This window comes from Bactrocera neohumeralis, chromosome 4, assembly GCF_024586455.1.
Source record: "Bactrocera neohumeralis isolate Rockhampton chromosome 4, APGP_CSIRO_Bneo_wtdbg2-racon-allhic-juicebox.fasta_v2, whole genome shotgun sequence".
Lineage (NCBI taxonomy): Eukaryota > Metazoa > Arthropoda > Insecta > Diptera > Tephritidae > Bactrocera > Bactrocera neohumeralis.
The window spans coordinates 1,641,908-1,662,924 of NC_065921.1; the positions used below are offsets into that span (position 1 = coordinate 1,641,908).

The 21,017-nt window shown below is 36.8% G+C and overlaps 4 protein-coding genes across 4 annotated transcripts in view; 1 reads left to right on the forward strand and 3 right to left on the reverse strand.

Moving 5' to 3' along the window:
• LOC126756661 (lachesin) overlaps positions 1-13,747 on the reverse strand; it is a 30,872-nt gene extending 17,125 nt beyond the window's left edge. Inside the window, exon 1 of the mRNA XM_050469881.1 lies at positions 12,357-13,747. Within this exon, the coding sequence (XP_050325838.1) occupies positions 12,357-12,948 (592 nt within the window). The 5' untranslated portion in view covers positions 12,949-13,747. The remainder of the gene's footprint in view (positions 1-12,356) is intronic.
• A 1,496-nt stretch (positions 13,748-15,243) lies between these two features.
• Positions 15,244-16,835, reverse strand: LOC126755496 (UNC93-like protein MFSD11). Its single transcript, XM_050468103.1, has 5 exons — positions 16,737-16,835; positions 16,505-16,674; positions 15,992-16,440; positions 15,484-15,917; positions 15,244-15,420 (listed from the first exon to the last, which is right to left on the reverse strand). Exons 1-5 carry the CDS (start codon positions 16,821-16,823, stop codon positions 15,268-15,270), a joined length of 1,293 nt encoding a protein of 430 aa, XP_050324060.1. The 5' UTR covers positions 16,824-16,835; the 3' UTR covers positions 15,244-15,267.
• Positions 16,836-17,283: 448 nt separating this feature from the next.
• On the forward strand, positions 17,284-18,659 carry LOC126757539 (ceramide-1-phosphate transfer protein). Its single transcript, XM_050471523.1, has 3 exons — positions 17,284-17,529; positions 17,590-17,804; positions 18,074-18,659. The coding sequence occupies exons 1-3, from the start codon at positions 17,411-17,413 to the stop codon at positions 18,367-18,369; spliced, it is 630 nt and encodes a 209-aa protein (XP_050327480.1). The 5' UTR covers positions 17,284-17,410; the 3' UTR covers positions 18,370-18,659.
• LOC126757537 (WD repeat-containing protein 89) lies at positions 18,589-21,009 on the reverse strand. The gene is made up of 6 exons (XM_050471520.1): positions 20,892-21,009; positions 20,641-20,830; positions 19,972-20,580; positions 19,679-19,897; positions 18,871-18,970; positions 18,589-18,812 (listed from the first exon to the last, which is right to left on the reverse strand). Exons 1-6 carry the CDS (start codon positions 20,917-20,919, stop codon positions 18,666-18,668), a joined length of 1,293 nt encoding a protein of 430 aa, XP_050327477.1. The 5' UTR covers positions 20,920-21,009; the 3' UTR covers positions 18,589-18,665.
• Positions 21,010-21,017: the final 8 nt, after the last annotated feature.

The window sequence follows — 21,017 nt, forward strand, 5'->3', positions numbered from 1 at the left end:
AAAATAAGTTGGTTTGTTTGGAAATACGAAAAGACTTTTTCGACTACCCAATATATTCTCAAATGTACAGATAGGAAAGTCCACGCAGCTGTACAAATATAAAAAACCGTTATGAATAATGCGAAGAAATTTCTTTTGGAATTTTATTTTCACACGGGCGCGAAATAAATATCAAATTCAGATTGATATTTAATTTCTAAACACTCTGTATATTATATAGCACATACATACATACATACACATGCATGCATGTGACTGTTCGAAGCGAGAACCTTTACTATACATTGGAATATTTGTAATGGATCTGAGTTCACAAGAATTGTTACAGGTTTTGATTTTGTTGATCTCTATTATGCAACTGTGGCAAGTAGAGGTTATGTAAGACCCCGCGACGTTCATAGAGGGAACCATTTGCATATGTATGTATGTATGTATATAAAAACAAGATAATAATTCACACGCCGAAAGCCGAATCTCCAATTCAATCGTGTTACCCCTCAAGCTATTTGTTTGCTCAAAATATAGAAAAGTATATAATATGTACTGTATATGGTACATATGAATATGTAGTCAAACACAAGTTAGCTAACTACAACAGCAATTAGGCTTAGTGAAACAGCGAACTGCCCGACAGTATCGTAATAAAGATTAAATAACATCCTAAATAAATATTTGCGAAAGCCCTGGCGCAAACATGAAAATAAATTACACCCGTGAACTGCGTGAGGGAAACGACAAAAACATGGTTTTGAGCGAGAGGTGCGTCCCGAGTAAAACGAATTGTAGCGAAACTATAAAGTATTTACCAGTTTCCGAGAGGCGAGGGTTTGTGGAGTTGTGTGAGAAAACAGCTAGAAAGTTGGAAAATGCGAGTAACGAACATACATAAATATGTACATATGTATGTATATATTTGTGGTATGCAAACAAACGGTGATATTGAAAATCACGGGAATTCGAGTAAAAATTGTTATGTCGCAAAGAAATACATACATAAATAACTAGAAATTAAAAAAGGTGAATGATTGCACAAATAAATAAATAATATAAGCGGCATTTCTATTTTTCAAAGACCCGAATAATTTGTTTCAATATAATTACCGTGCACGATTCCCAAACTTCCCCTACAAAATTGACTTGTTTGCATTTGAATTTTTTGTTAACAATAGTTATAAACATTGTTACAGAACGCACCACTTTCGTGTTGTTTCGCACAGCACATACATATGTATGTATGTATAAACCGTTGCTTTAATTTCACCGTAAAAGTATGTTTCATCCGTTTGGCTGGGCCTTTTGTTCCTTAGTTGTATGGCATCGCTTATCCGTAAGTATCTGCGTAAAAACACTTCCGCCACCACTACTTATTCGTGTGGCTATTATATTTTCTTCGTACATTGGATATTGCAAGCGACCGTCTCTCAGGTCGGCCGTTCAAGTCATCTTCGCATTTGCACCAGTTAAACCCTAAAAGTACTCAGCGATGAGCACCATTAAGGCGGGTTTTTGTTTATGCCTTAATTTGCCCTACTGTACCGTGGAAACAAGCGCTTCGGCGCATCTACTAAAACTAGCGAAGTATTGAGCAAGTCGGTGCACGGATGCGCAGATTATAATTAGAGCCCTGTGCGGCGGTGGTGCAGCTCGAATGGGCTAGAACCTATGAGCTTACACACATATGTATGTATGTATGTATATAAAATATATAAAGAAAAGCTTGATAAACCTGAAATTCAAGCAGTCAACTAGTTAACTACATGTGCTACAATAAGTATGAATATGTAATATATGAGTAGATGCTTTTGTAAGTAGAATGTGTGTGCGCATGTGTGCGCGTGTTCATGTTTTCATGTGACTTCTTAACTGGCTAGACAGCCCATCGTGGCGGCCTAGTCCGGCATACTTACATAGGTACTCTGCCTGTCAATGCCGTTCAACATTGCTGATCCCTCAAACACATGTATATATGTATACATTCTTTTTTCCTTTTTCGTGGTATTTATAAAAAACATAAAATTGTTCAACATTGTTAGATACATAAGTACATACATACAAATGTGTCTTAAGCGCTGCCCATGTTTTCTTTACCTCCGCCAAAGTTAGCGTCTTATGCTTTGTGAGGTGTTATGGATTTTTCCTTAACAGTGTGTATAAAATATAATGATACGTAATATATAATATAACGATGAAAACACTTTTTCTTTAACTTCTCTGTGATAATTGTTGTTCATAACTAAAGAATTGTCTAATCTTTGTTTGACTTCGTGTAGAATGAAAAGTAAATTTCCAGTATCCACACTGCTCCTAAGGTAATTTGTAAACGGTATATCTGATGTGTGTGACGTTTCTTAGAGTAAGAATTGTCAATAAACTTCTACTTAAAATTGAGAATTTCGTCTTGCTTCGCCCAATTTATCGTTAACCAGCGCTGCATATCCAATACAGCAAATGCCCTGTATATCTCACTGAGGCGTTATGCTGCATGCATATTGGCTCGCATCGTTTCTATTGGAATATGCAGTGTTTGTATTGTTTTCATAATTTTTAGATTATTTGATTTCAATGTTTCTGTATAAACAATGCACATCCTCTCCCAAACTACTGTATAGCGGCAAGTTGGACGCTCCCACTGACTCGTTGGTGTACTTTACTGCTGCGTATTCGTTGCAACAGCTTGTATGCCAACCTCGCGTGCTTAGTGAGTTCTGTATGTATGTATGCATGTATACATACATATGTATGTAAGTGCATTGGCCTGCCTTTGAGCCCACAAAAAAGTCGAAAGTTAACGGCTAGACCAGCGAGCGAGTTGATACTCCATACACAACTCGTTTCTCCAGCAATTTTTGCTTCAACATTTTCTCTTATCGTTTGTTTTTACCATTGAGTGCCTCTTCTTTTAGGCGTGCGCCATTGTTGGTAAGTGTGCAGTTAAAGCTCCTTTAGACTCTTCATTTCGTGCACGTTGGTCTGGTTTGTATTTCCCTACATACTAACATACAAACACTCATATGTACATACATGCCACATATGTCATGTAAAGTCGACTACAGTTTGTTAGTTTTGCAAAAGGTTTGCTGTTTAAACGTTTCGCCGTCATATTGCCATCGCAACATGTCAACAAACAAGTTTCAGTTTTCTTTCTACGCGGATTCGCTAGCGATTGCTTTTGATTTTCCTTTTTTGTAAGAAATGCCGGTTTTCGATTCAATTGCAATTTCGCCCGTCTTCACTTGTGTTTTCCTCGCCAAATTGTCACACATCCCCATCCTGGCATGTTTCGTACACAGACCAGCATACACAATCAAATGTCAGTACCGCATTTCTAGCCTCTATTTTTCGAAACTATTTTCGGAATTGAATTGTCATATGATTCCAACACTAGCTAGGAAAGCATAGCTGGACTTAAACTTACTCATACTTGTATGAACAGAGATCTACTAAATCTCGTTGCAATTTCAAGTCATACCATACTCACACACTCACAGTCAATGTCAATAGCGGCAATTCATAATAAGCAATCGAGTGTAATTCAATTCGCCGTCATAGAGCAAAATAATAGCACACTTCCAAAAAAGAATGTGCTTTATTTTTAATTCTGGCTCAAGTACCTAATTTTGTATGCATGACTGAGCTTTTTAGTCTTTTGCTCAGAGTAGCGAAGAGACATTTCGACTGAGCTTATAAGTGCATATGCAATAACACAATTTTTACACCCAACAAACATGAAACAACACATGCACACAAATGTATTTGTTGTAATGCATTGCCTATTTGTAAGTGGCTGGCTACTTAACCCTTAGTGGGGTGTTGTTTTCGATTCCAATTATTACAATGAATGATGTCATTTGGCTGTTCATGTTTTACAATTTCATTCCCCCGGCTTATAGCGCTCAACCAATTTAATTTTCGAAAACATCTTCAACACTAATTAAGTGATATGGAAATTTGAATGAAGCTGCAACTTGCACGATTAGAATTTTACAGGCCTTCATTGGAACAAGCGTTCTTTCACAATTGGTGGATGGTCGAGGGTTGCCTTTTATGTTTCGGGATTGTAGAACATAAACAAATATTAATTGTGGAAAATCGCTTTAATGTTTTTTAAAATATTCTCCATCAAGATCGCATTTGCGTGCGTTTGAACCAATAGCCACTCAGATTGAGGTATCTCTTAGGCATGCTTTCTGAACCCATCAGCCGCCTAGTCATGTGTGGAAATATGTTATTTATTTTTACGTACGGGGATTTGAGACAATGGGTGCCAACTCATTACTACCATATACGCTGGATATCAGTCGATGTATGAAAGCTCGTATTGTCGTGGTGAAGAGTGATCCGTCTTCGGCGGTTGGTTTTCCCGAATTCTTGAAAGGCACCGGCCAAACAAATGGTTGTGCCCTACTCAGGTTTACCGTTTGCGTTGTTGTAATATTATGTATTTACATAATATTTACATAATCGATCTTGACTAATGCCTACAGTTGACTCAGGCTCACGATAGGTTCCATGACAATCTTGCAATATCAGTTCGCTCTCACCATCTATAGTTTTCGGAACAACAACTGAATTTAGGCAACTTTCACGAAATTTTAATTCACTAACCAGCGATAAGTACTAGTTCTTGATGAAGTTTCTTCGACAAAAATTTAAGTTTTAATTAATCTATGCACTGTTGTTGAGAGTTAATCCACATCGAAAGTTGGAAAACAAATAATTGCGCGAAATTGTTTGCGATTTAATTTCATTTTTTGTTCGAGTTGAATATTTTAAGTTACTGTAAATAACACAAATAGCACAGCCAAAACGACTTTTTTCATTATGCTTTACTTAAAAGACTTCTGCATACTGTTAGGGAATGCTTAGCTTTTAGCGTCATTATACCCTGAACAGGGTATATTAAGTTTGTCACGAAGTTTTTAACACCCAGAAGGAATCGTCGGAGACCCTATAAAGAATACATATATATAAATGATCAGTATGTTGAGCTGAGTCGATTTAGCCATGTCCCTCAGTTTTTAAGATATCGTTTTGAAATTTTGCAAACGTCATTTTCTCTTCAAGAAGCTGCTCATTTGTCGGAACTGCCGATATCGGACTACTATAACATATAGCTACCATACAAACTGAACACGATCGGAATGAAGTTCTTGTGTGGAAAGCTTTCACATTTGACAATGTATCTTCACAAAAGTTGGCAGCCAAATTAACGTTTTTTCTTGTTTTTGATAGAAGAAATCCAAGTAAAACTCATTAATTTATAGTGCAATGATGGGTTTTTATTTCGTCAATTTTGTTTGGTTTTAAAAACCATCTGACATCGTCTTCGCAATAAGTGAATGTAACTCAACCTTTGCACAATTCGATTTTGAAGTTTTCGTGCAACAAGCCGATTTACATTTTCAGCAAAACATTTAATTATCTTTGCGCCGCTTCAATAGGAATCACGAGCACGCATGAAAGGGGTCACACGTCGATTTCTCATTTGCGATAAATAGTGAGTCAAAGTTTCATTAAAACTACCCTGGGGAAATACAAGGAAGCATCGCATTTTCAAACATAAATATTATATTACACGCTTGTTTGTATGTGCATTTGGCTCAGAGTTATAGCAATACTTATTCATAATGAGATTATCTGTGATCGAAAATATCGCCCGCTGTTCCAGTATGTCATTCGTTTATGGTAAAAAATTACACTCATTTGACTTTGTAATAAAATCATATACATACATATCTGCAAACGAGCAGAATAGCGCATGGGTATGCAATCAGAGGCATTGCACTTCAAATTTCAAGTCGTGATTTCGAAACTATTGAATATATGTACATACATACATACATATGTATGTACATGGCTGTAGTGTGTTTCCCTACAATCGAATTTCTTTATATCTCCCAATTTGTGTTGTTATTGGACGAACTGTTTGTTTGTCAGCAGCTAGAAGCCAAAACATGCAATTTACTCGCGATGTAAACAACGAGCGTATTAGCTAAGGATACAGGCGAGGAGCGTCGTGCAAACAAAAGCCTAGCCCAGCGCTCGTTGACACTGACACTATGGGAGGCCAAAAACACAAACGGGTGTCAGCAGTCAGAATCACCTCTATTTCACACCAGACGCCGCCAAGCAGTAGGATGTGTACGTATCTGGATTTCTATTACGCCATCGAACAAAAAAACTCATTCATCAGTGGGGAGGGGATTTCGGAAGCAAACAAGCGACTATTTTGATGCGATTGTCCGTCCGCACAGACATACTTATGTACCATATGTACTCTTGGTTGTGAGCTGACGAGTGTTGTACCTTGTAATATGAAACCCTTGAGCATTGAGCGTGCGATTGAAATTGCAACTGCCCGAGGTATCGTTTGCAGCGCACAAACACTCGAACGCGCAAACAAACAATTGCAACAGTGGCGGCAGGGACGACAACGGCGACACCTCACCACCCTATCAACAGAAGTGTCAAAATAATTTTCTACTGTTTCGCGTTCTTTTTTGTTCGCCTGCCATGTGTTGCTGTTATTTAGTGCCGATTGCCGATTGCAGTACGATTTGTGATTTTGCTAGAGTGATTGTCACATGGGAATAAACGCATAGGAAAACTTACATTTAGACATACACATGTACACACAGAAGTGCGTACGTTATTTCCAAATAAAGCACTTGAGTATTTAGAGTGCGTTTTTGGTGTGTGTCTACTTGACGATACACCGATTTGCGTCCTGTTGAACCCCTGCTTAATATCTTATAATGGCCTTTTTTGCGCGTTCATAAATGGAAATGGAAATTTTAACGGTTCATATGGCACGTGAAACACCGCAGCACCACCGTGCAATTGTATGAAAACAAACGTCATATAAAAGAAAAGGTATACTAATGAAACAACTATCAGCACAACAAAAAAAACGAGGAAGTAGGCTGCGGTGGGTTTTCGTCCGCCAGCTGCATTCATGACTTCGTTGTTAGTCACTGCGTTTTTTGGATTTTCGCGTTGCCCTCAGCTTTTTTATTCAATGTATTTATTTGACTGCAGAATGCGCCAATTACCTTGATGACTTTACATTTTTCATGGTGCAAAGCAAAAGCGAGAAAACAAATACGTGCACACTTGTAAACAAACAAAGAGGGTTGCATAATATGAAGTACGGTAACTCATAAAAAGTATGAAAATTAAAAATAAATAAAAACGAAATGCTGTAAACATTTCAGCAATTCGTTTCCGCATAAATGCAGCAATAAATAAAAGCGAATCGATTTGCATGCAGACTGTGAGAACTGCCTATTTGTTTTGCCAGCTCTACCGACCGACCGTTATTACCAACTTCTTTTCACCTTTCGGCAAGTAAACATATGGACACACGCATTTATCGACAGAATTTCATTTAGTTATTCTATATATTTGCATGCAAACACATACGTGTATATATGTATGTATGTATGTTATTAAATATGAATACAATTTGCACATCCTTAAAACGCATACGAACCGCTTAAGGATTCGCAGTGAAATATCGGGAAGTTCCACCGAGCGTCGAATTTCGCCTTACACACGAATACGTTAACATTTGCATATGTATGCATATTTAAGCGAAGGTCAATAGCCTATTTTGTCACTTCAGATAGTTTCGATAAGAAGTGGTAAATGGTCCATCTAGCTTAAAGAAGCTGAAATTTAGATCACTTTAAGGTTTTTCAGTAGCACTTAACCTCAGCTAGGAATTGACGAAAATTGATTTTAAGCCACGGACTTGGCAATTAATATTATATAATATCATTAATATAAATCTTGAGGCACTTTATAGGTTCCGTATACATATGTATGTATGTATATTGTAATCTGAATTAGCGAACTTTATTTGCATATATTCTGACCATTGACCCAGCAACAAAGCCAAAAGGCTCATTGTAAGAGCATTCATCTTCTTCGCTTGTCCTCGATGCCAAAAATGTGGCCACACGGAATACGCGGACTTAATACATCTTATACATAAATATTTGTATGTACATATGTAAGCATGTTTGCACTCGCAATGCTGTGGCTTTGTGCCTGCTAGTTTTTACTTCCTACTCTCCGGGCTTTCATTGTGAAGCGCGGCGGCAAGTTTCATTTTTTGTACCTAATAATTTATGCTTTGATTTCATTTTTGCATTTCAGCGCCTCAACTACTATTTTTTTACTTGTGTACTTCCTGTATTGCCTTTTCTGCCAGAAATACAAAAAAACATGAACCAAACCGGCTGTGACCGACCGACATCTTTGCTATAGATTCGTTGCGCCTTTTTGCCGTGTAGCTGCTGGAGTCGCCGCGGCGTTGCCATGTAGGGATGCGTTGGGTTTTGTGTCCATTACCGGTATTGTTGTTGCTTGTTTGTTTGCATTTGTTTACATTAGTTACAAACTGTGTTTTTGTTCGCCACACTTTTTTGTGTTCTTGTTGTTATTATACAAGTATGTAGCTGAAGGCTTTCATTTCACACAAAAATGCATTCACACACACACACACGTATATACGATGCACCTCTTCACGTGTATGTGGTATTTATGCTATTGAAGCAGTTGTTGGTTTTGGCTGTGCTCTGCAAAAGCGAGCATGAATGCGAGTGTGTGTGCATGTGCAACGATTATACATATAACGGTGTGTATATATGAGCGAACGAACTTACCCGCCCAACCGCATGCCTACCATACCGCCCATTTTGCGCATGAGAACATTTCAAGTTGCGGAAGCAATTGCGCGTGCTGAAGTTTTCGAATATTCCTTGACAGGCACGGCTCGCCAGAACTCAACTGAACTCAAAGCAAATATTGCAAAGCAGCGCATACTTGGCCACGCCGACTCCATTCGACCCGAGCCGACAGGCGCTGACAATCGCCACATCAACGTCAACGTTCGTGTTGTGGGCGACAAAGCGTAAGCAAGGCGCAAAGGGTTTTCACTCTCTCACACAAACATACATACAAACATATGTATGTATGTAAGTATGTATTTGCGATGCAGTCGTCATTGACGCCCGCGCTTTGCAGCAGCAATCCATTCACATACATACATACATATGTATGTACATACTTACAATGGCTAGTGACTATTTCAGTGTTGCGTCGCTCCCGTCTACCATACAGGCACACATTCTACATATTTGCGCCCATTTCAAAGGAGCTTTTGTCAAAGGATTTAAAAAGTGTGAAGCGGCTTTGCGCAACCAGTCGCCGTGTGAGATAAAGTTAAGCAAACTTCAATGGAATCAACAAAGGCAACAACAGCAACAGCAGCAGCAGCATCAATAGCCGTGCAAGCTCCCAACCCGCTTGTTGGCCGTATTTTTAATGGATTTCGTATTTCTTTTATTTCCATTTCAGCATGCGTGTATGTGTGTAAGCCGGTGTATGCTTCGCAGAATATTTATTCCCCTGACGTCACAATAAATTCTCACTTTTAATCCCTGTTTAAACACGCATTCACGTTCAGTAAATTCAAAAAACGTGTCAAAGCCATTTAGTCAATGTTTCAAGTGGCCTTTTCTCTTTTTCAATTTATGTACATATTAACTGCTCAACTCTATTGTATGGCACATCGAGGGGTTTCACCGTTCCTTCAATGGTAAATATGCTTCTATGCTAAATATGTGAACTTGTAGATATCACATATCCACATATACATAAACATACACACTGTTTGTACAAACTATATATGTATATATGTATGTATGCTAAAAAGTCATTTTAATGAGGGTCCATATTTAGTTAGTTCGGTAATGAGTCAAAGTTTTCAATTTCCAAAAGCGGCAAATACATATGTATATTATGTTTTTATAAATTGTAAGCTATAATAATGATATTGGACTTGTACTTTTTTATATTGTAGAAAAGTGGCAAAAATATGCAAGTAAAATATCGCTCAGCTGGTAGAAGTTTTCTGTGTGAGCATTTGAATGATAGTATTTTGCGGTCCTTAACTCGCCTGGCTTTGATTATTTTTGCATATACATAAATACATACTCGTATTTAACCTTTCACGTCTTATTATATATGTATGTATATACTTTCCAATATTTGCGCTCAATAAATTGTAAATAAATACCAGTAATATATTCAACAGACGTCGTAGGGTCATCGAAATTTCAATCTGGGGTTATGGCAATCGCTTATCTATGAAATTATCACCTTTGTATATACAAGCATTCCTATACATAAATATAAAGATAAGATGCTCTGGCATTGTATAATTTCCTTTTTAACGAATACTTTTTATATAAAAGTCATATAGAGGTACACTTCTTGTTCAATCTAAAATAACTCGATTATTCATTCCGATTTCACGACAGTTGAGTTTACGTAACCGGAACAAACCCATACTTACACCCGCCCAAGCATTGTAAACTCAGCTCTATAACTGTTTGAGACCTGTGCATTTCCAATAATAACTGAATATATTATTTAAATCCAATATAGCTGAAAATCTGCTACTTCGCACTCGTTGCAAATTATATATTTGACCTTTTCCCCTGAATAGGCTATCAACGATAAGAGCAATTGACAGCCTGTCACCAAAGCCAGCATTATACACGAGAATCCTTAAAATACCTATTAATTTTAATGTCATTACTATGTAGAGATGTGCGTAAACTCAAGCGTTACACAGCATTACAATGGCACTGCCAGGAAGGATCTTTGTTTGCCCAGTTTGTCCAACACAAACAATGAACTTTGCCTTTCCGACTGGTTGCCATTCACCTGCAGTAAACACCTGCTGCGGAAAATTGCAATTTCATATATTTAAAGTGCAATTAGTACGGCGAAGTGCTCGCAAACTACAACTCACAGGCATACATACACACACACAGACAACATACACCGTTCCGTAGGAAGTTCTAACGAAGAATGACCACCGAGTATTTGTTTGTTTACTTTGGGCAACGTGGAACTCCAAAAAGGTAAAGCATTTGTATTCATAAAGCATGAAAAATTGCGTATCTAATCCCTGTAGGGTCATTAAAAATTTCATTTAAAATGAAAGCAAAAAACTCTTGTACCTCACAATGAAAATTTTACACTTGTTTTACAGTGGATTTTGGTGGTAAGTACTAAATTTAGACACTTTACAGAAGGTGGCAGCAAGTAAACGCCAACGAAGCGTTCACCTGAAACTACTAACATACAAATACATATTATATACATACATATGTATGGACATGTACATACTGTACACACATATATGCCAAACAAGTGGCGTGCAATCGGTGAACAGTGTTCGTATAAGGGAGAGCAACTCGTTGAGCGATCCGTGAGAAAACCTGTTTGCGCACCTACAACTGAGAAAAGTGGCCTCTCAGGCTGGGCGATTGGTAGTCGAATGCTAACGGCGTTAGAGCTTGCTAAGTAACAGACTGCTTTTGCCTGAGTGTGGTTGGTGTGTGCGTGTGTATGTGTATGCGCGGGTGCGCACAACTGCTTTATGTGTGTACATTTAAGAATGTATTAAAAAGTTAATTTTGTGTACTATTTAATGTGTAATTAAATATGCTCATATGCATGTACATACTTAGAAATATTTGGCAAGATACGGGCTTGGTTAAAAACATTGCTAGATTAGAAGTTAAGTCGTAATTAACTTTCACTGCGATAAAACAGTCCACTCCCTCAACGAAAGTTAGCAATTCCAGGGGAATGAAAGCTTCTTAAGCTCAGTAAGTTGTGTACGGCCATTCGTGTCTGTTTTTAAACTATACACATACATATGTATGTATGTGCATACATATGTATATGCACGAAGCGTTTAATGGCCTCGGACATGCGAAGTCAACACCAAAGTAGGACAGCCCAGCCCCTAAGTATCCCTCAAGAAGGACAATGGGAATGTAGGTTTTGCGAATCAAAAAATTAAAATTAAAAATTAAGGAGTCATTAATTAATGCTTTTGTATGCATTCATACATACATACATATGTATGTGTATCTACTGTCATAATCATTGTTACGCTCGAGACTTTGCGTATGACAATTGAGACGCCCTGAAGTTTAATTAACACTGTCTCTTTGACCCCTATTTGTCTTCTCATCTAAACTTGTTTAATTTAATCAAAAGTGAGTCACCAGTCACACTGCTCTTATTAGCAATTTATTATTTGAATATAAACAGTTCAATAAACTTCGGTAGATTTTATAATAGGCATTTTTATTTGGGTCATCCAAGCACAAAAAGCATTAGGATAAACGCTAGTACTTGGTATTGGAAAGAAAATTTTTTAGTAGAGTTTTAACTATAAAAAACACGAGTGCTTAAATGTGGAACGAAAGTCTCTTGTTATCCTGAAAATGTATATGTATATAATTTTTTCAAAGAAATGAGCTTACCTGTTGGTAGGATGGCATTGTTCTCACGACGCCAAGTAATTGACGGCGTCGGATACCCGCTGGCATAGCATTCCATCTGCACTTCACTGCCTTCGCTTGCCACTATCGATTGTGTTGAATTGTCGGAGATGACGGGTGGACGACGAACGGAAAGCTTCACATTGGCACTGACTTTATGTACGACGGAAATCACCACTTGACAGGTGTATGTGCCTGCATCAGTCTCCTGGATGTCCTTAATTTGCAGTTTATATGTGGAGGAATTAGGATCGTAACGTAGAGAAAATCGTGAATCTTTAATCACCAACGTTGAGGCGGTCGACAAGAAGACGGGATCGGCATCCGTCTTTGACCACAGTACTTGATAGTCACTCGCGTACTGTACCGAGCAATCGAATTCGACCGTGCCACCGATATCCTTAATTTGTTCTTGTGTGATGTACGAAATTGTTGGGGTACGCTGCGCTTGCGCACTGCCTGCCAATAGCGCCAATAAGCATACCACAATGGCGACTAAGAAGGTGAACGATGAGGACTTAGTGTTGGCCATGAAGTTGGCTCTCGTTCGCTGTTTTTTTGACAACAGGCTCATTGCTATAAAATGCTTCTTATTATAAGTTATGCACTGACGATTTTCACGTGATTTATTAAATTATTTCTGGGAAAATTTTACGCACCACACCCTAAAATAACTTTACAAGTGAGTGTATACTATGTAGTATGTATGTATGTATGTATATATTGCAAAGTGGTTTACTATATGAATAAATAACTTTCGATGACTACTCTTTCGTTGGCTGGCTGATTGGCTAATTTGCTGCTTCTTTCTGCTCGTAGCTTTTTTAACTGTTGCCTCTGCTTCGCTTTAGTAAATTTCAGAGTCTGGCTTTGGCGATCACTTTGCTTCCATTCGAATTACACACGAAGTACGAACACACTTAAAGCGTATAAATGAATAATACTCAGTGCAATTGTCTTGCGAGACCTTCACTTTGTTGTTGTATTTGGTTGCTTATGCTTATACTATAGTCTTTCTTTATTTTCTGTATTCCATCTATTCACATTCGGATGCTGACGATTTTCACCTTAGCTTTAAACCACTGTTCTTTCAGACACAACAATAATAAGTACAACAACACTGTAGAAATTTATTTTCTTTAGCCGTTTGTTTATTGCTCACTTTGCTATTTGTGATGGCTATTTCGTTGCTTCTGTTTCTGTTATTGGAATAAAGACGCGAGGAAAGCAACGCACAAAAGCACACACTCAGACACGATTGTTCGTTTAAGCCCAGTTTAAAACTCAGAACATAACACCGTTCGAAAACACCGTTCACTGCTCGCAAGGTATGTCCACAAGCTTTGACTGTTGCACAGCGAATGAGCGACCTAAACGATATACAACACAGCCGTAGATACGAATTTGGCGCTCGTTCGCTGGCTGTAGTGCTGTGCGCTCGTTCTTTTGTTCGTTAACTTTTCAAAAATTACACCAATAAAGATGGCGCGGAGCGTAAGAGATTGCACTTGTATGGTTGGTGAGTTTCCCGTTCGCTGTGGAGTGCAGGTTCAAATGTGTTGGTTTCGTTTTGGTAGGTACGCGAGAAAAGTAATCGCGACTTGCTGCCAACAAATCGGATATTTAAGCCACAAAAGACGGCTAACCATTATTAAGGTGGTCGTAATAAAGTTTCAAAATCAATATATACACTGTAATACGACGAACCACCACAGAGTTGGAGTTGAATCTTGACATACACATTTTTGAAAAATTCATACATATTAAGATACAAAAGAGATCCTTTTCGGTCTTAAGGGGTCAGTAAGGTAACATGGGCTGTTTTTTCGACATTTTTTTTTCATAGAAATTTTTATTCTACAATAGAACTTTTTCACATATCATTCATTAGGTATATCGTAGAGTGTATAAACAAATTTTTTCGGAATTTTTTATGACATTTGTCGGAGAAATGGCTGGGTGAATGAGATGCGTTTTTTCACTGGCGGACACGATTTCTCATGTTTGGATCATCTGAAACACAAAAACCCAATTTATTCTCAAAATATACGTGAATGGTTATGGTCCCTACCAGAATCATGAAAAAATGTTGATAAATAAAAAAAGTAATTAACGTTTTTTTTTTTATTTTTCCCCATGTTTTTTTACATTAATTTTGTCATAACATTGTGAATAAATTATAAAAAATTATGAATTTGGTAGTTCGACCGGAATGATGTCCGCCAGTTTAAAAAAATGTGTTTTAAGAAAAACGCGTTTAAAGTTTGAGGTGTGCACACCGAGCGCTCCGAACGTCATGCGGTATTATTATTTTTGGGCCTTTTTCGAAACCTTCCAATGGCAAAGTGGGTAAAACATTAATTCTAAGGGTATAAGGGAGGAGAAATTGCAAAAAAATAAAAAAAAAGTTATTTTATGATTACCCTACTGACCCCTTAATGCCATAGCAAAACTTTAAACTCTGAATGCATGAAAGAAAAATTGCGATTTTTTCAATTTTACTCGATACGGACCTGTAAGAGCCAACGGAATGTTTTTATGCTTACAAAACAAGTTTTCTATTAGTTTAGCTAGACTTCCTCTTCCGCCCAAGTTTTAAGCAACTTCCGTTTTGTCAATGCAGAATATCAGCTGAATATTTCTTATCGTATTTTTGGATAATTTGCATTTCCCTATGGCTGTCTTAGTGTCTCTTAGTGTTTCTACTTCTGTGTTCTTATGTTGCCGAAATGTTCATATTTTTGTTATAAATTTAAAGAATTATTGGTTTATGGATCAACATAAAGTTTACAAATCTAAGATACATATATGTATATATTGTTATTATATTAAAACAACATAAATATATTTATTGCTTTCAATTACTAAACATGTTGTATTTTACATAATTGGCTTAGGGCTGATCAGCCTGTTGCTTAGTTCTGACGGATCGTTCAACAATCGCGAAACAGGCGACTGCCGCTATCAGAAGCACGATGAGTATCCCCATTTGGATATATAAACTGGCATATTTCGAATATAGATAAGCCAGGGCACACCCAAGACACTATAAGTAGGCGAAGAAATTTGAATCGATTGCTTTTAAGAGCCCTTGGTCATTTATATTTACCTGAAAGAATTTATAAATTCCGAATCCGGCGGTCGATTCGGCAACAAAAGCACCAGCCAACATACTGTAAATATGAACGGTGTAAAACGCTGCTCCCAAACCATAAAGAAAACTGCAAGCTATTGCCAAATAAAAATTAGGCGGGTCAATGACGGATACAGCTTGGTTTTCGCCAAAGGATGATTCATTGGGGATATTGAGATAGATGATTATAAATGTAAATAAATGGAATACGCCTGCTAAATACATAAATACATCACGACCCCAACGAATGGTCATATCGCCCAAAATAGCAAAGAACAGTGATCCCAAAAATCCTCCACAGCCCTTCAATACGTAACCAGCAAAGGATAATTCGTCCGGTTGCATATTTAAATTTTGTGTGAACGACATGGCAGGGCCATAAACTCCATTATAGAACGCTTGTACCAATCCTAATGAAAACATAGTCAAGTATTAGAATCAAAATATGAAAATGCCCATTACTTAGAATCAAGTTTCTCCTTACCTGTATAAAAGAAGAGAACGATTAGCAGTAACATATCTCTTTCGAGCAGAAGCATAATGTTATCCCGAATAGTAACAAATGCAGCGGAACAACTGTTATGTGTTTCCTTGTCTATGGATTGGTTGCTTTGCGGCAATCGCAAGAAGAACAACATTACCAGACCAATTATGCAAATAAATGTTAATACCGACATAATTATGTAACGGTCCATATCTTCAATTTCTTCAACATTGGCATACTTGAAATATATCAAGATAGCCGATATCATGTAGCTTGCTTGTTGAAACGAAAGGAATATTCCCGAATTCCTCGTAACGCTGTTATCGTCACTATTTCTGGCAATATAATTACCCTGTGTAATATATATAATTGCAGAACCCACTCCTAGGGTTATATTTAACGAATACAGCAGCCATTCGAAAGGGTGGTAGAAATGCACGATAAATAGTCTGGGATATAATGGAAGAGGTTGGCAAAATTAATCGCAAATATTTATATAATCCATTGCATTACAAATAGGTTATGGTTCCAATAACCAGTGACCATCGTGGACCAACTACTGCAACGAGGGGTGGTACGAACCAACAAGTAGCCGCAAAAACGAAATAATATATTCCCAGGCTGGTAAAAGCGCTGTTTTCGAAATTATGCTCTTTTTGATGCTCTGTGCGTAGAATTTTTTTCTGCAATTTCAAAAACACACATATTATTACTTTAACGACTTTTTGTAATACATTAAGTTTACCTGAAGGCTGGCAGTTGTTTGAAATGCGAAGAAAATTGTAAAAAACGCCAAGCTCATTAACAAAATATTCATTAATTTTGAATCCATCTTGATTTTATACAATTATAAAGTTCCAAAGATACATATGTATGTGTGTAAACAAAAGACAAAATTCCTTTGAACAACTCCAACAAACGCAAATATTTTTTTTGAATACGACGAACAAATCAATTGTTGCTTAATGTTTAGCAATATTTATAAAACCATCAAATCGCATAACTAATATGATTACCTTTTTACGACAGTCAGAGATACGCTCAGAATTTGTATCTGATCAAGAACCGCCAACTTGGTATTAGGTGTACATACATACATATGTATGTATTCTGGCGCTCCAACCACAACATTAATGTGGTGAAGCTAAGAAACAGCAAAAACAATTAATTGATGAATAAAAAAGTTAAATGTTTCTACATTATGCTAACCCACTGTATGAGCTTTGTTACTACATATATTCGCGAGCGCAACAGCAACCCTATAGGTTTCGTATAGAAACGTCAGCTTTGGTTACAAAAATTTCCTTTGTTGTGTTCCTATTCCCAATTTTTAGTCTTTAGGTACCATAATTTTTTGTAACAGCAAAAAGTTTAACTAAATTATTTCCAAAAACTTTATGATTGTTTAAATTTAAAACCATGTCTGTTGTCGAACGTTTTGATGTAGAAAGAGTAGCAAAAATATTTCAGGATTGTTTGCATGAGAACGATGATGTGTTGTTGGATTCATATTTAGAGGCATATGAAGAAATCAATAAGTATGAGCAGGTTAAAGAAATATTAGTGGCCATAGTTAAATAGAAATTTTTGTTTTTTAGATTTTTCCATTTAATGGGTTCCGTTTTCGGATTTGTTAGTAGTGATGTGCGTAGTAAAATCGATATACTTTGTGAATACAGGCGAAAGGAATCAACTGGTGAACGTTTCCTGACAATTAAAACAATGATAACCTATGAAAAGGAAGAGGAACTTCTTAAGGATAACAGTTACGTTTCGGGGTCGAGGACACTACTTCGACTACACAGGGGCTTGGGTGAGTTTGTATTGCAAATCGTAGCATTTCGTACACGTAAGCAAAATGTAAATGCAGGAGTTATAGAACTTATTTATATACATATGTATATATTCTTATCGTATGGTTATACAAAAACAAAATGTTATTTATGACCTTTTTTAGTGCATTTACTGTAGTATGTCACATTATTTTTGTCTATTATTAAAAGAGTACCCCTATCTTATTTATCTAACAACTGAACTTGATTCTACCATATATGAATTGTTTCTTTTGCAATTATTTTTCAGAATTCATATACGAGTTTCTAAAACGGTTGTCTGAATTAAATGAATGTGATAAAACACATTCTTGCTGCAAGAGTGCATATAATGACACGTTAGCAAAACATCACCCTTGGGTGGTACGAAAAGGAGCTGTGGTTGCTATGTATGCGCTACCAACTCAGGGAGAATTACTGAAACGTGTTTGTATAAACGTGTCACGTGCGATAGAGGTGCTCCCTGAAATGCTGCAACATACTAAATCCGTATACGATCGCATTGAACTGCTTTACACTACTCATGATTTGCACGATTTACCCTAAAGTATCCATAATTATATAAGCTAAAGTAATAGATATTTTTAATATTTTGTGAAGTCAAAAGGGCATTCCAAATGGAAACTATTTAAACTTTGCAAGTCAAGGTTACCTTTTGAAACAGTATGCGTTTGAGTAAATTATTTGCTAGATACTCTAAAAAATTGTATTCAATTAGTGCTTAGGCTTAATGTTTAATTAGCAAATTTATAAAAACAATGATAATTAATGTGCATCTTATTTCTGTAATTTTTCAAATTTAATGCAATTATAATAAATTGATTTTAATAGCCTAATTTCTTTTAATAAGGTGTTTTCTTTTTAGACTTTTTATGTTTATGTTTAAATTCACTTGAATTACTAGCTGACCCTCCATCTTCCTTCCGCGAACCTTCCTTTGTCCAAAGAGTAACAAAACCAGACTCTCCACCTGTCACCAGCGTGCCGCTCTATAGGCAAAAAAATCATGATACAAAAGTGAAAATAACTGATATAATATTAATTTACCTTCTTGTCAAATACGCTCGCTCGAACGACTTGTTTATTACCAACGAAATCTGCCACTGGTAGCAAATTCTTATTTAAACGAAGAGTACGCAACACTTCACTAAAAAATAAAATTAGGAATATTTAAATATGTACATATGTACATATATCGGGTGATTTTTTAAGAGCTTGATAACTTTTTTTTAAAAAAAAACGCATAAAATTTGCAAAATCTCATCGGTTCTTTATTTGAAACGTTAGATTGGTTCATGACATTTACTTTTTGAAGATAATTTCATTTAAATGTTGACTCATGTGGTTTCAACAAGATGGCGCTACATGCCACACAGCTCGCGATTCTATGGCCATTTTGAGGGAAAACTTCGGAGAACAATTCATCTCAAGAAATGGACCCGTAAGTTGGCCACCAAGATCATGCGATTTAACGCCTTTAGACTATTTTTTGTGGGGCTACGTCAAGTCTAAAGTCTACAGAAATAAGCCAGCAACTATTCCAGCTTTGGAAGACAACATTTCCGAAGAAATTCGGGCTATTCCGGCCGAAATGCTCGAAAAAGTTGCCCAAAATTGGACTTTCCGAATGGACCACCTAAGACGCAGCCGCGGTCAACATTTAAATGAAATTATCTTCAAAAAGTAAATGTCATGAACCAATCTAACGTTTCAAATAAAGAACCGATGAGATTTTGCAAATTTTATGCGTTTTTTTTTTAAAAAAGTTATCAAGCTCTTAAAAAATCACCCGATATAAATATTACATTTGCTATAACAAAAATAAGTTGTAATAATGCCTAACATTAATACTAACCCTTTGTTGTTTGTACCAGTTAGAAGCAATAAGTCGCCATTCCCGTTACTATGCGCACCAACAACATTGCAATTATCCTGGTTTTTCCTCTTGGCCGCTGCTGCTATTTGGCACCGTTCGAATTTAGCTACTATATCACCTTCTTCAGCGAGGTACACATGAAAATCATGTGTATCTGTGACACAAGATATTACATCTTGTTCATAAATATTTGTATGCCTAAAGTAAAAAAAAATATATAAAATATACAAATAGTTATAAAAAAAAAGTTTGCATCAGTTTCTCTTCCATACCAATTCAGGTTTTGTATACTGCATTCCGCATTAAAGGTTGCTGTTAAAGCGTCGTCCTCAGTCTCCTCTTTAATGTCGAATACATTGATTAGACCATCAGTAGATCCGGAGCATAAGATATCAGGATTTTTATCGTGGAAACGTAATGAAGTTATATCATTTTCATGGCTTTCGAAATAACCACCGAGGTGTTCGCGCTTTCGAACATCATAGAAGAATAGGAAAACGTCGCCCTGATACTGTTCCGTACCAGTGCAAATAATGCGTCCGTTTGAATTGCTGTCAAAACAATTTATGGACTTACGCACGCTCATGCTTCTGCCTCTACTGTAATAAGAAAAATGTTCTGTGTTCTCGATATTCTCCTCGAAGCGTGCTTGTTCTCTTTGCGTGCGCAAGTCGTACAAACGTACGACTCCATTGTTTTCGCCAACTAACAGGCAATTAGGAGTATCATCTAAAAAACGTACGCCGCATATACCTATACGCTCATTTTCTGTCGGTGTTGATACGCTGGCGACTGAAGAAACTTGGAAGGCACGTTCAACGTTAACGTCAAAGATGTGAACGACAGCGTTTGATAAGCCAGCTACAACCCGGGTAAAGCAACTGTGTAATATACATATTTATATAAATTATTAGAATACTATACTACTGTATAAATTATACCTATCAGCGGCTAAATGTAGAATATAGTCACTATTTAATGATACTGCCAATTCATTGCCGATTCTGCATTTGACTTGGAACAGGCTTTCCAGTTCTTCTGCGCCACACGTGTCCTCGTCGTCAATCAATTCCATGTCTTCGCCAGTTTCACCTTCGTAAATACCAGGAACGGAATGGTAATCTCCTATACCTATACGTTTCACAAATATATTAACATAAATGTTAAAGTCTATATTATATTGTATTAATACCTCGAGAATTTTTTTTGATATTCTTCATTTGTTTTGATATTTAACCAACGCAAAATGTAATAGAATAAACATTTTGTAAAGCGTTTGTTGGGAAAAAACTGTAGCATGAAAACAGCTGAAACTACC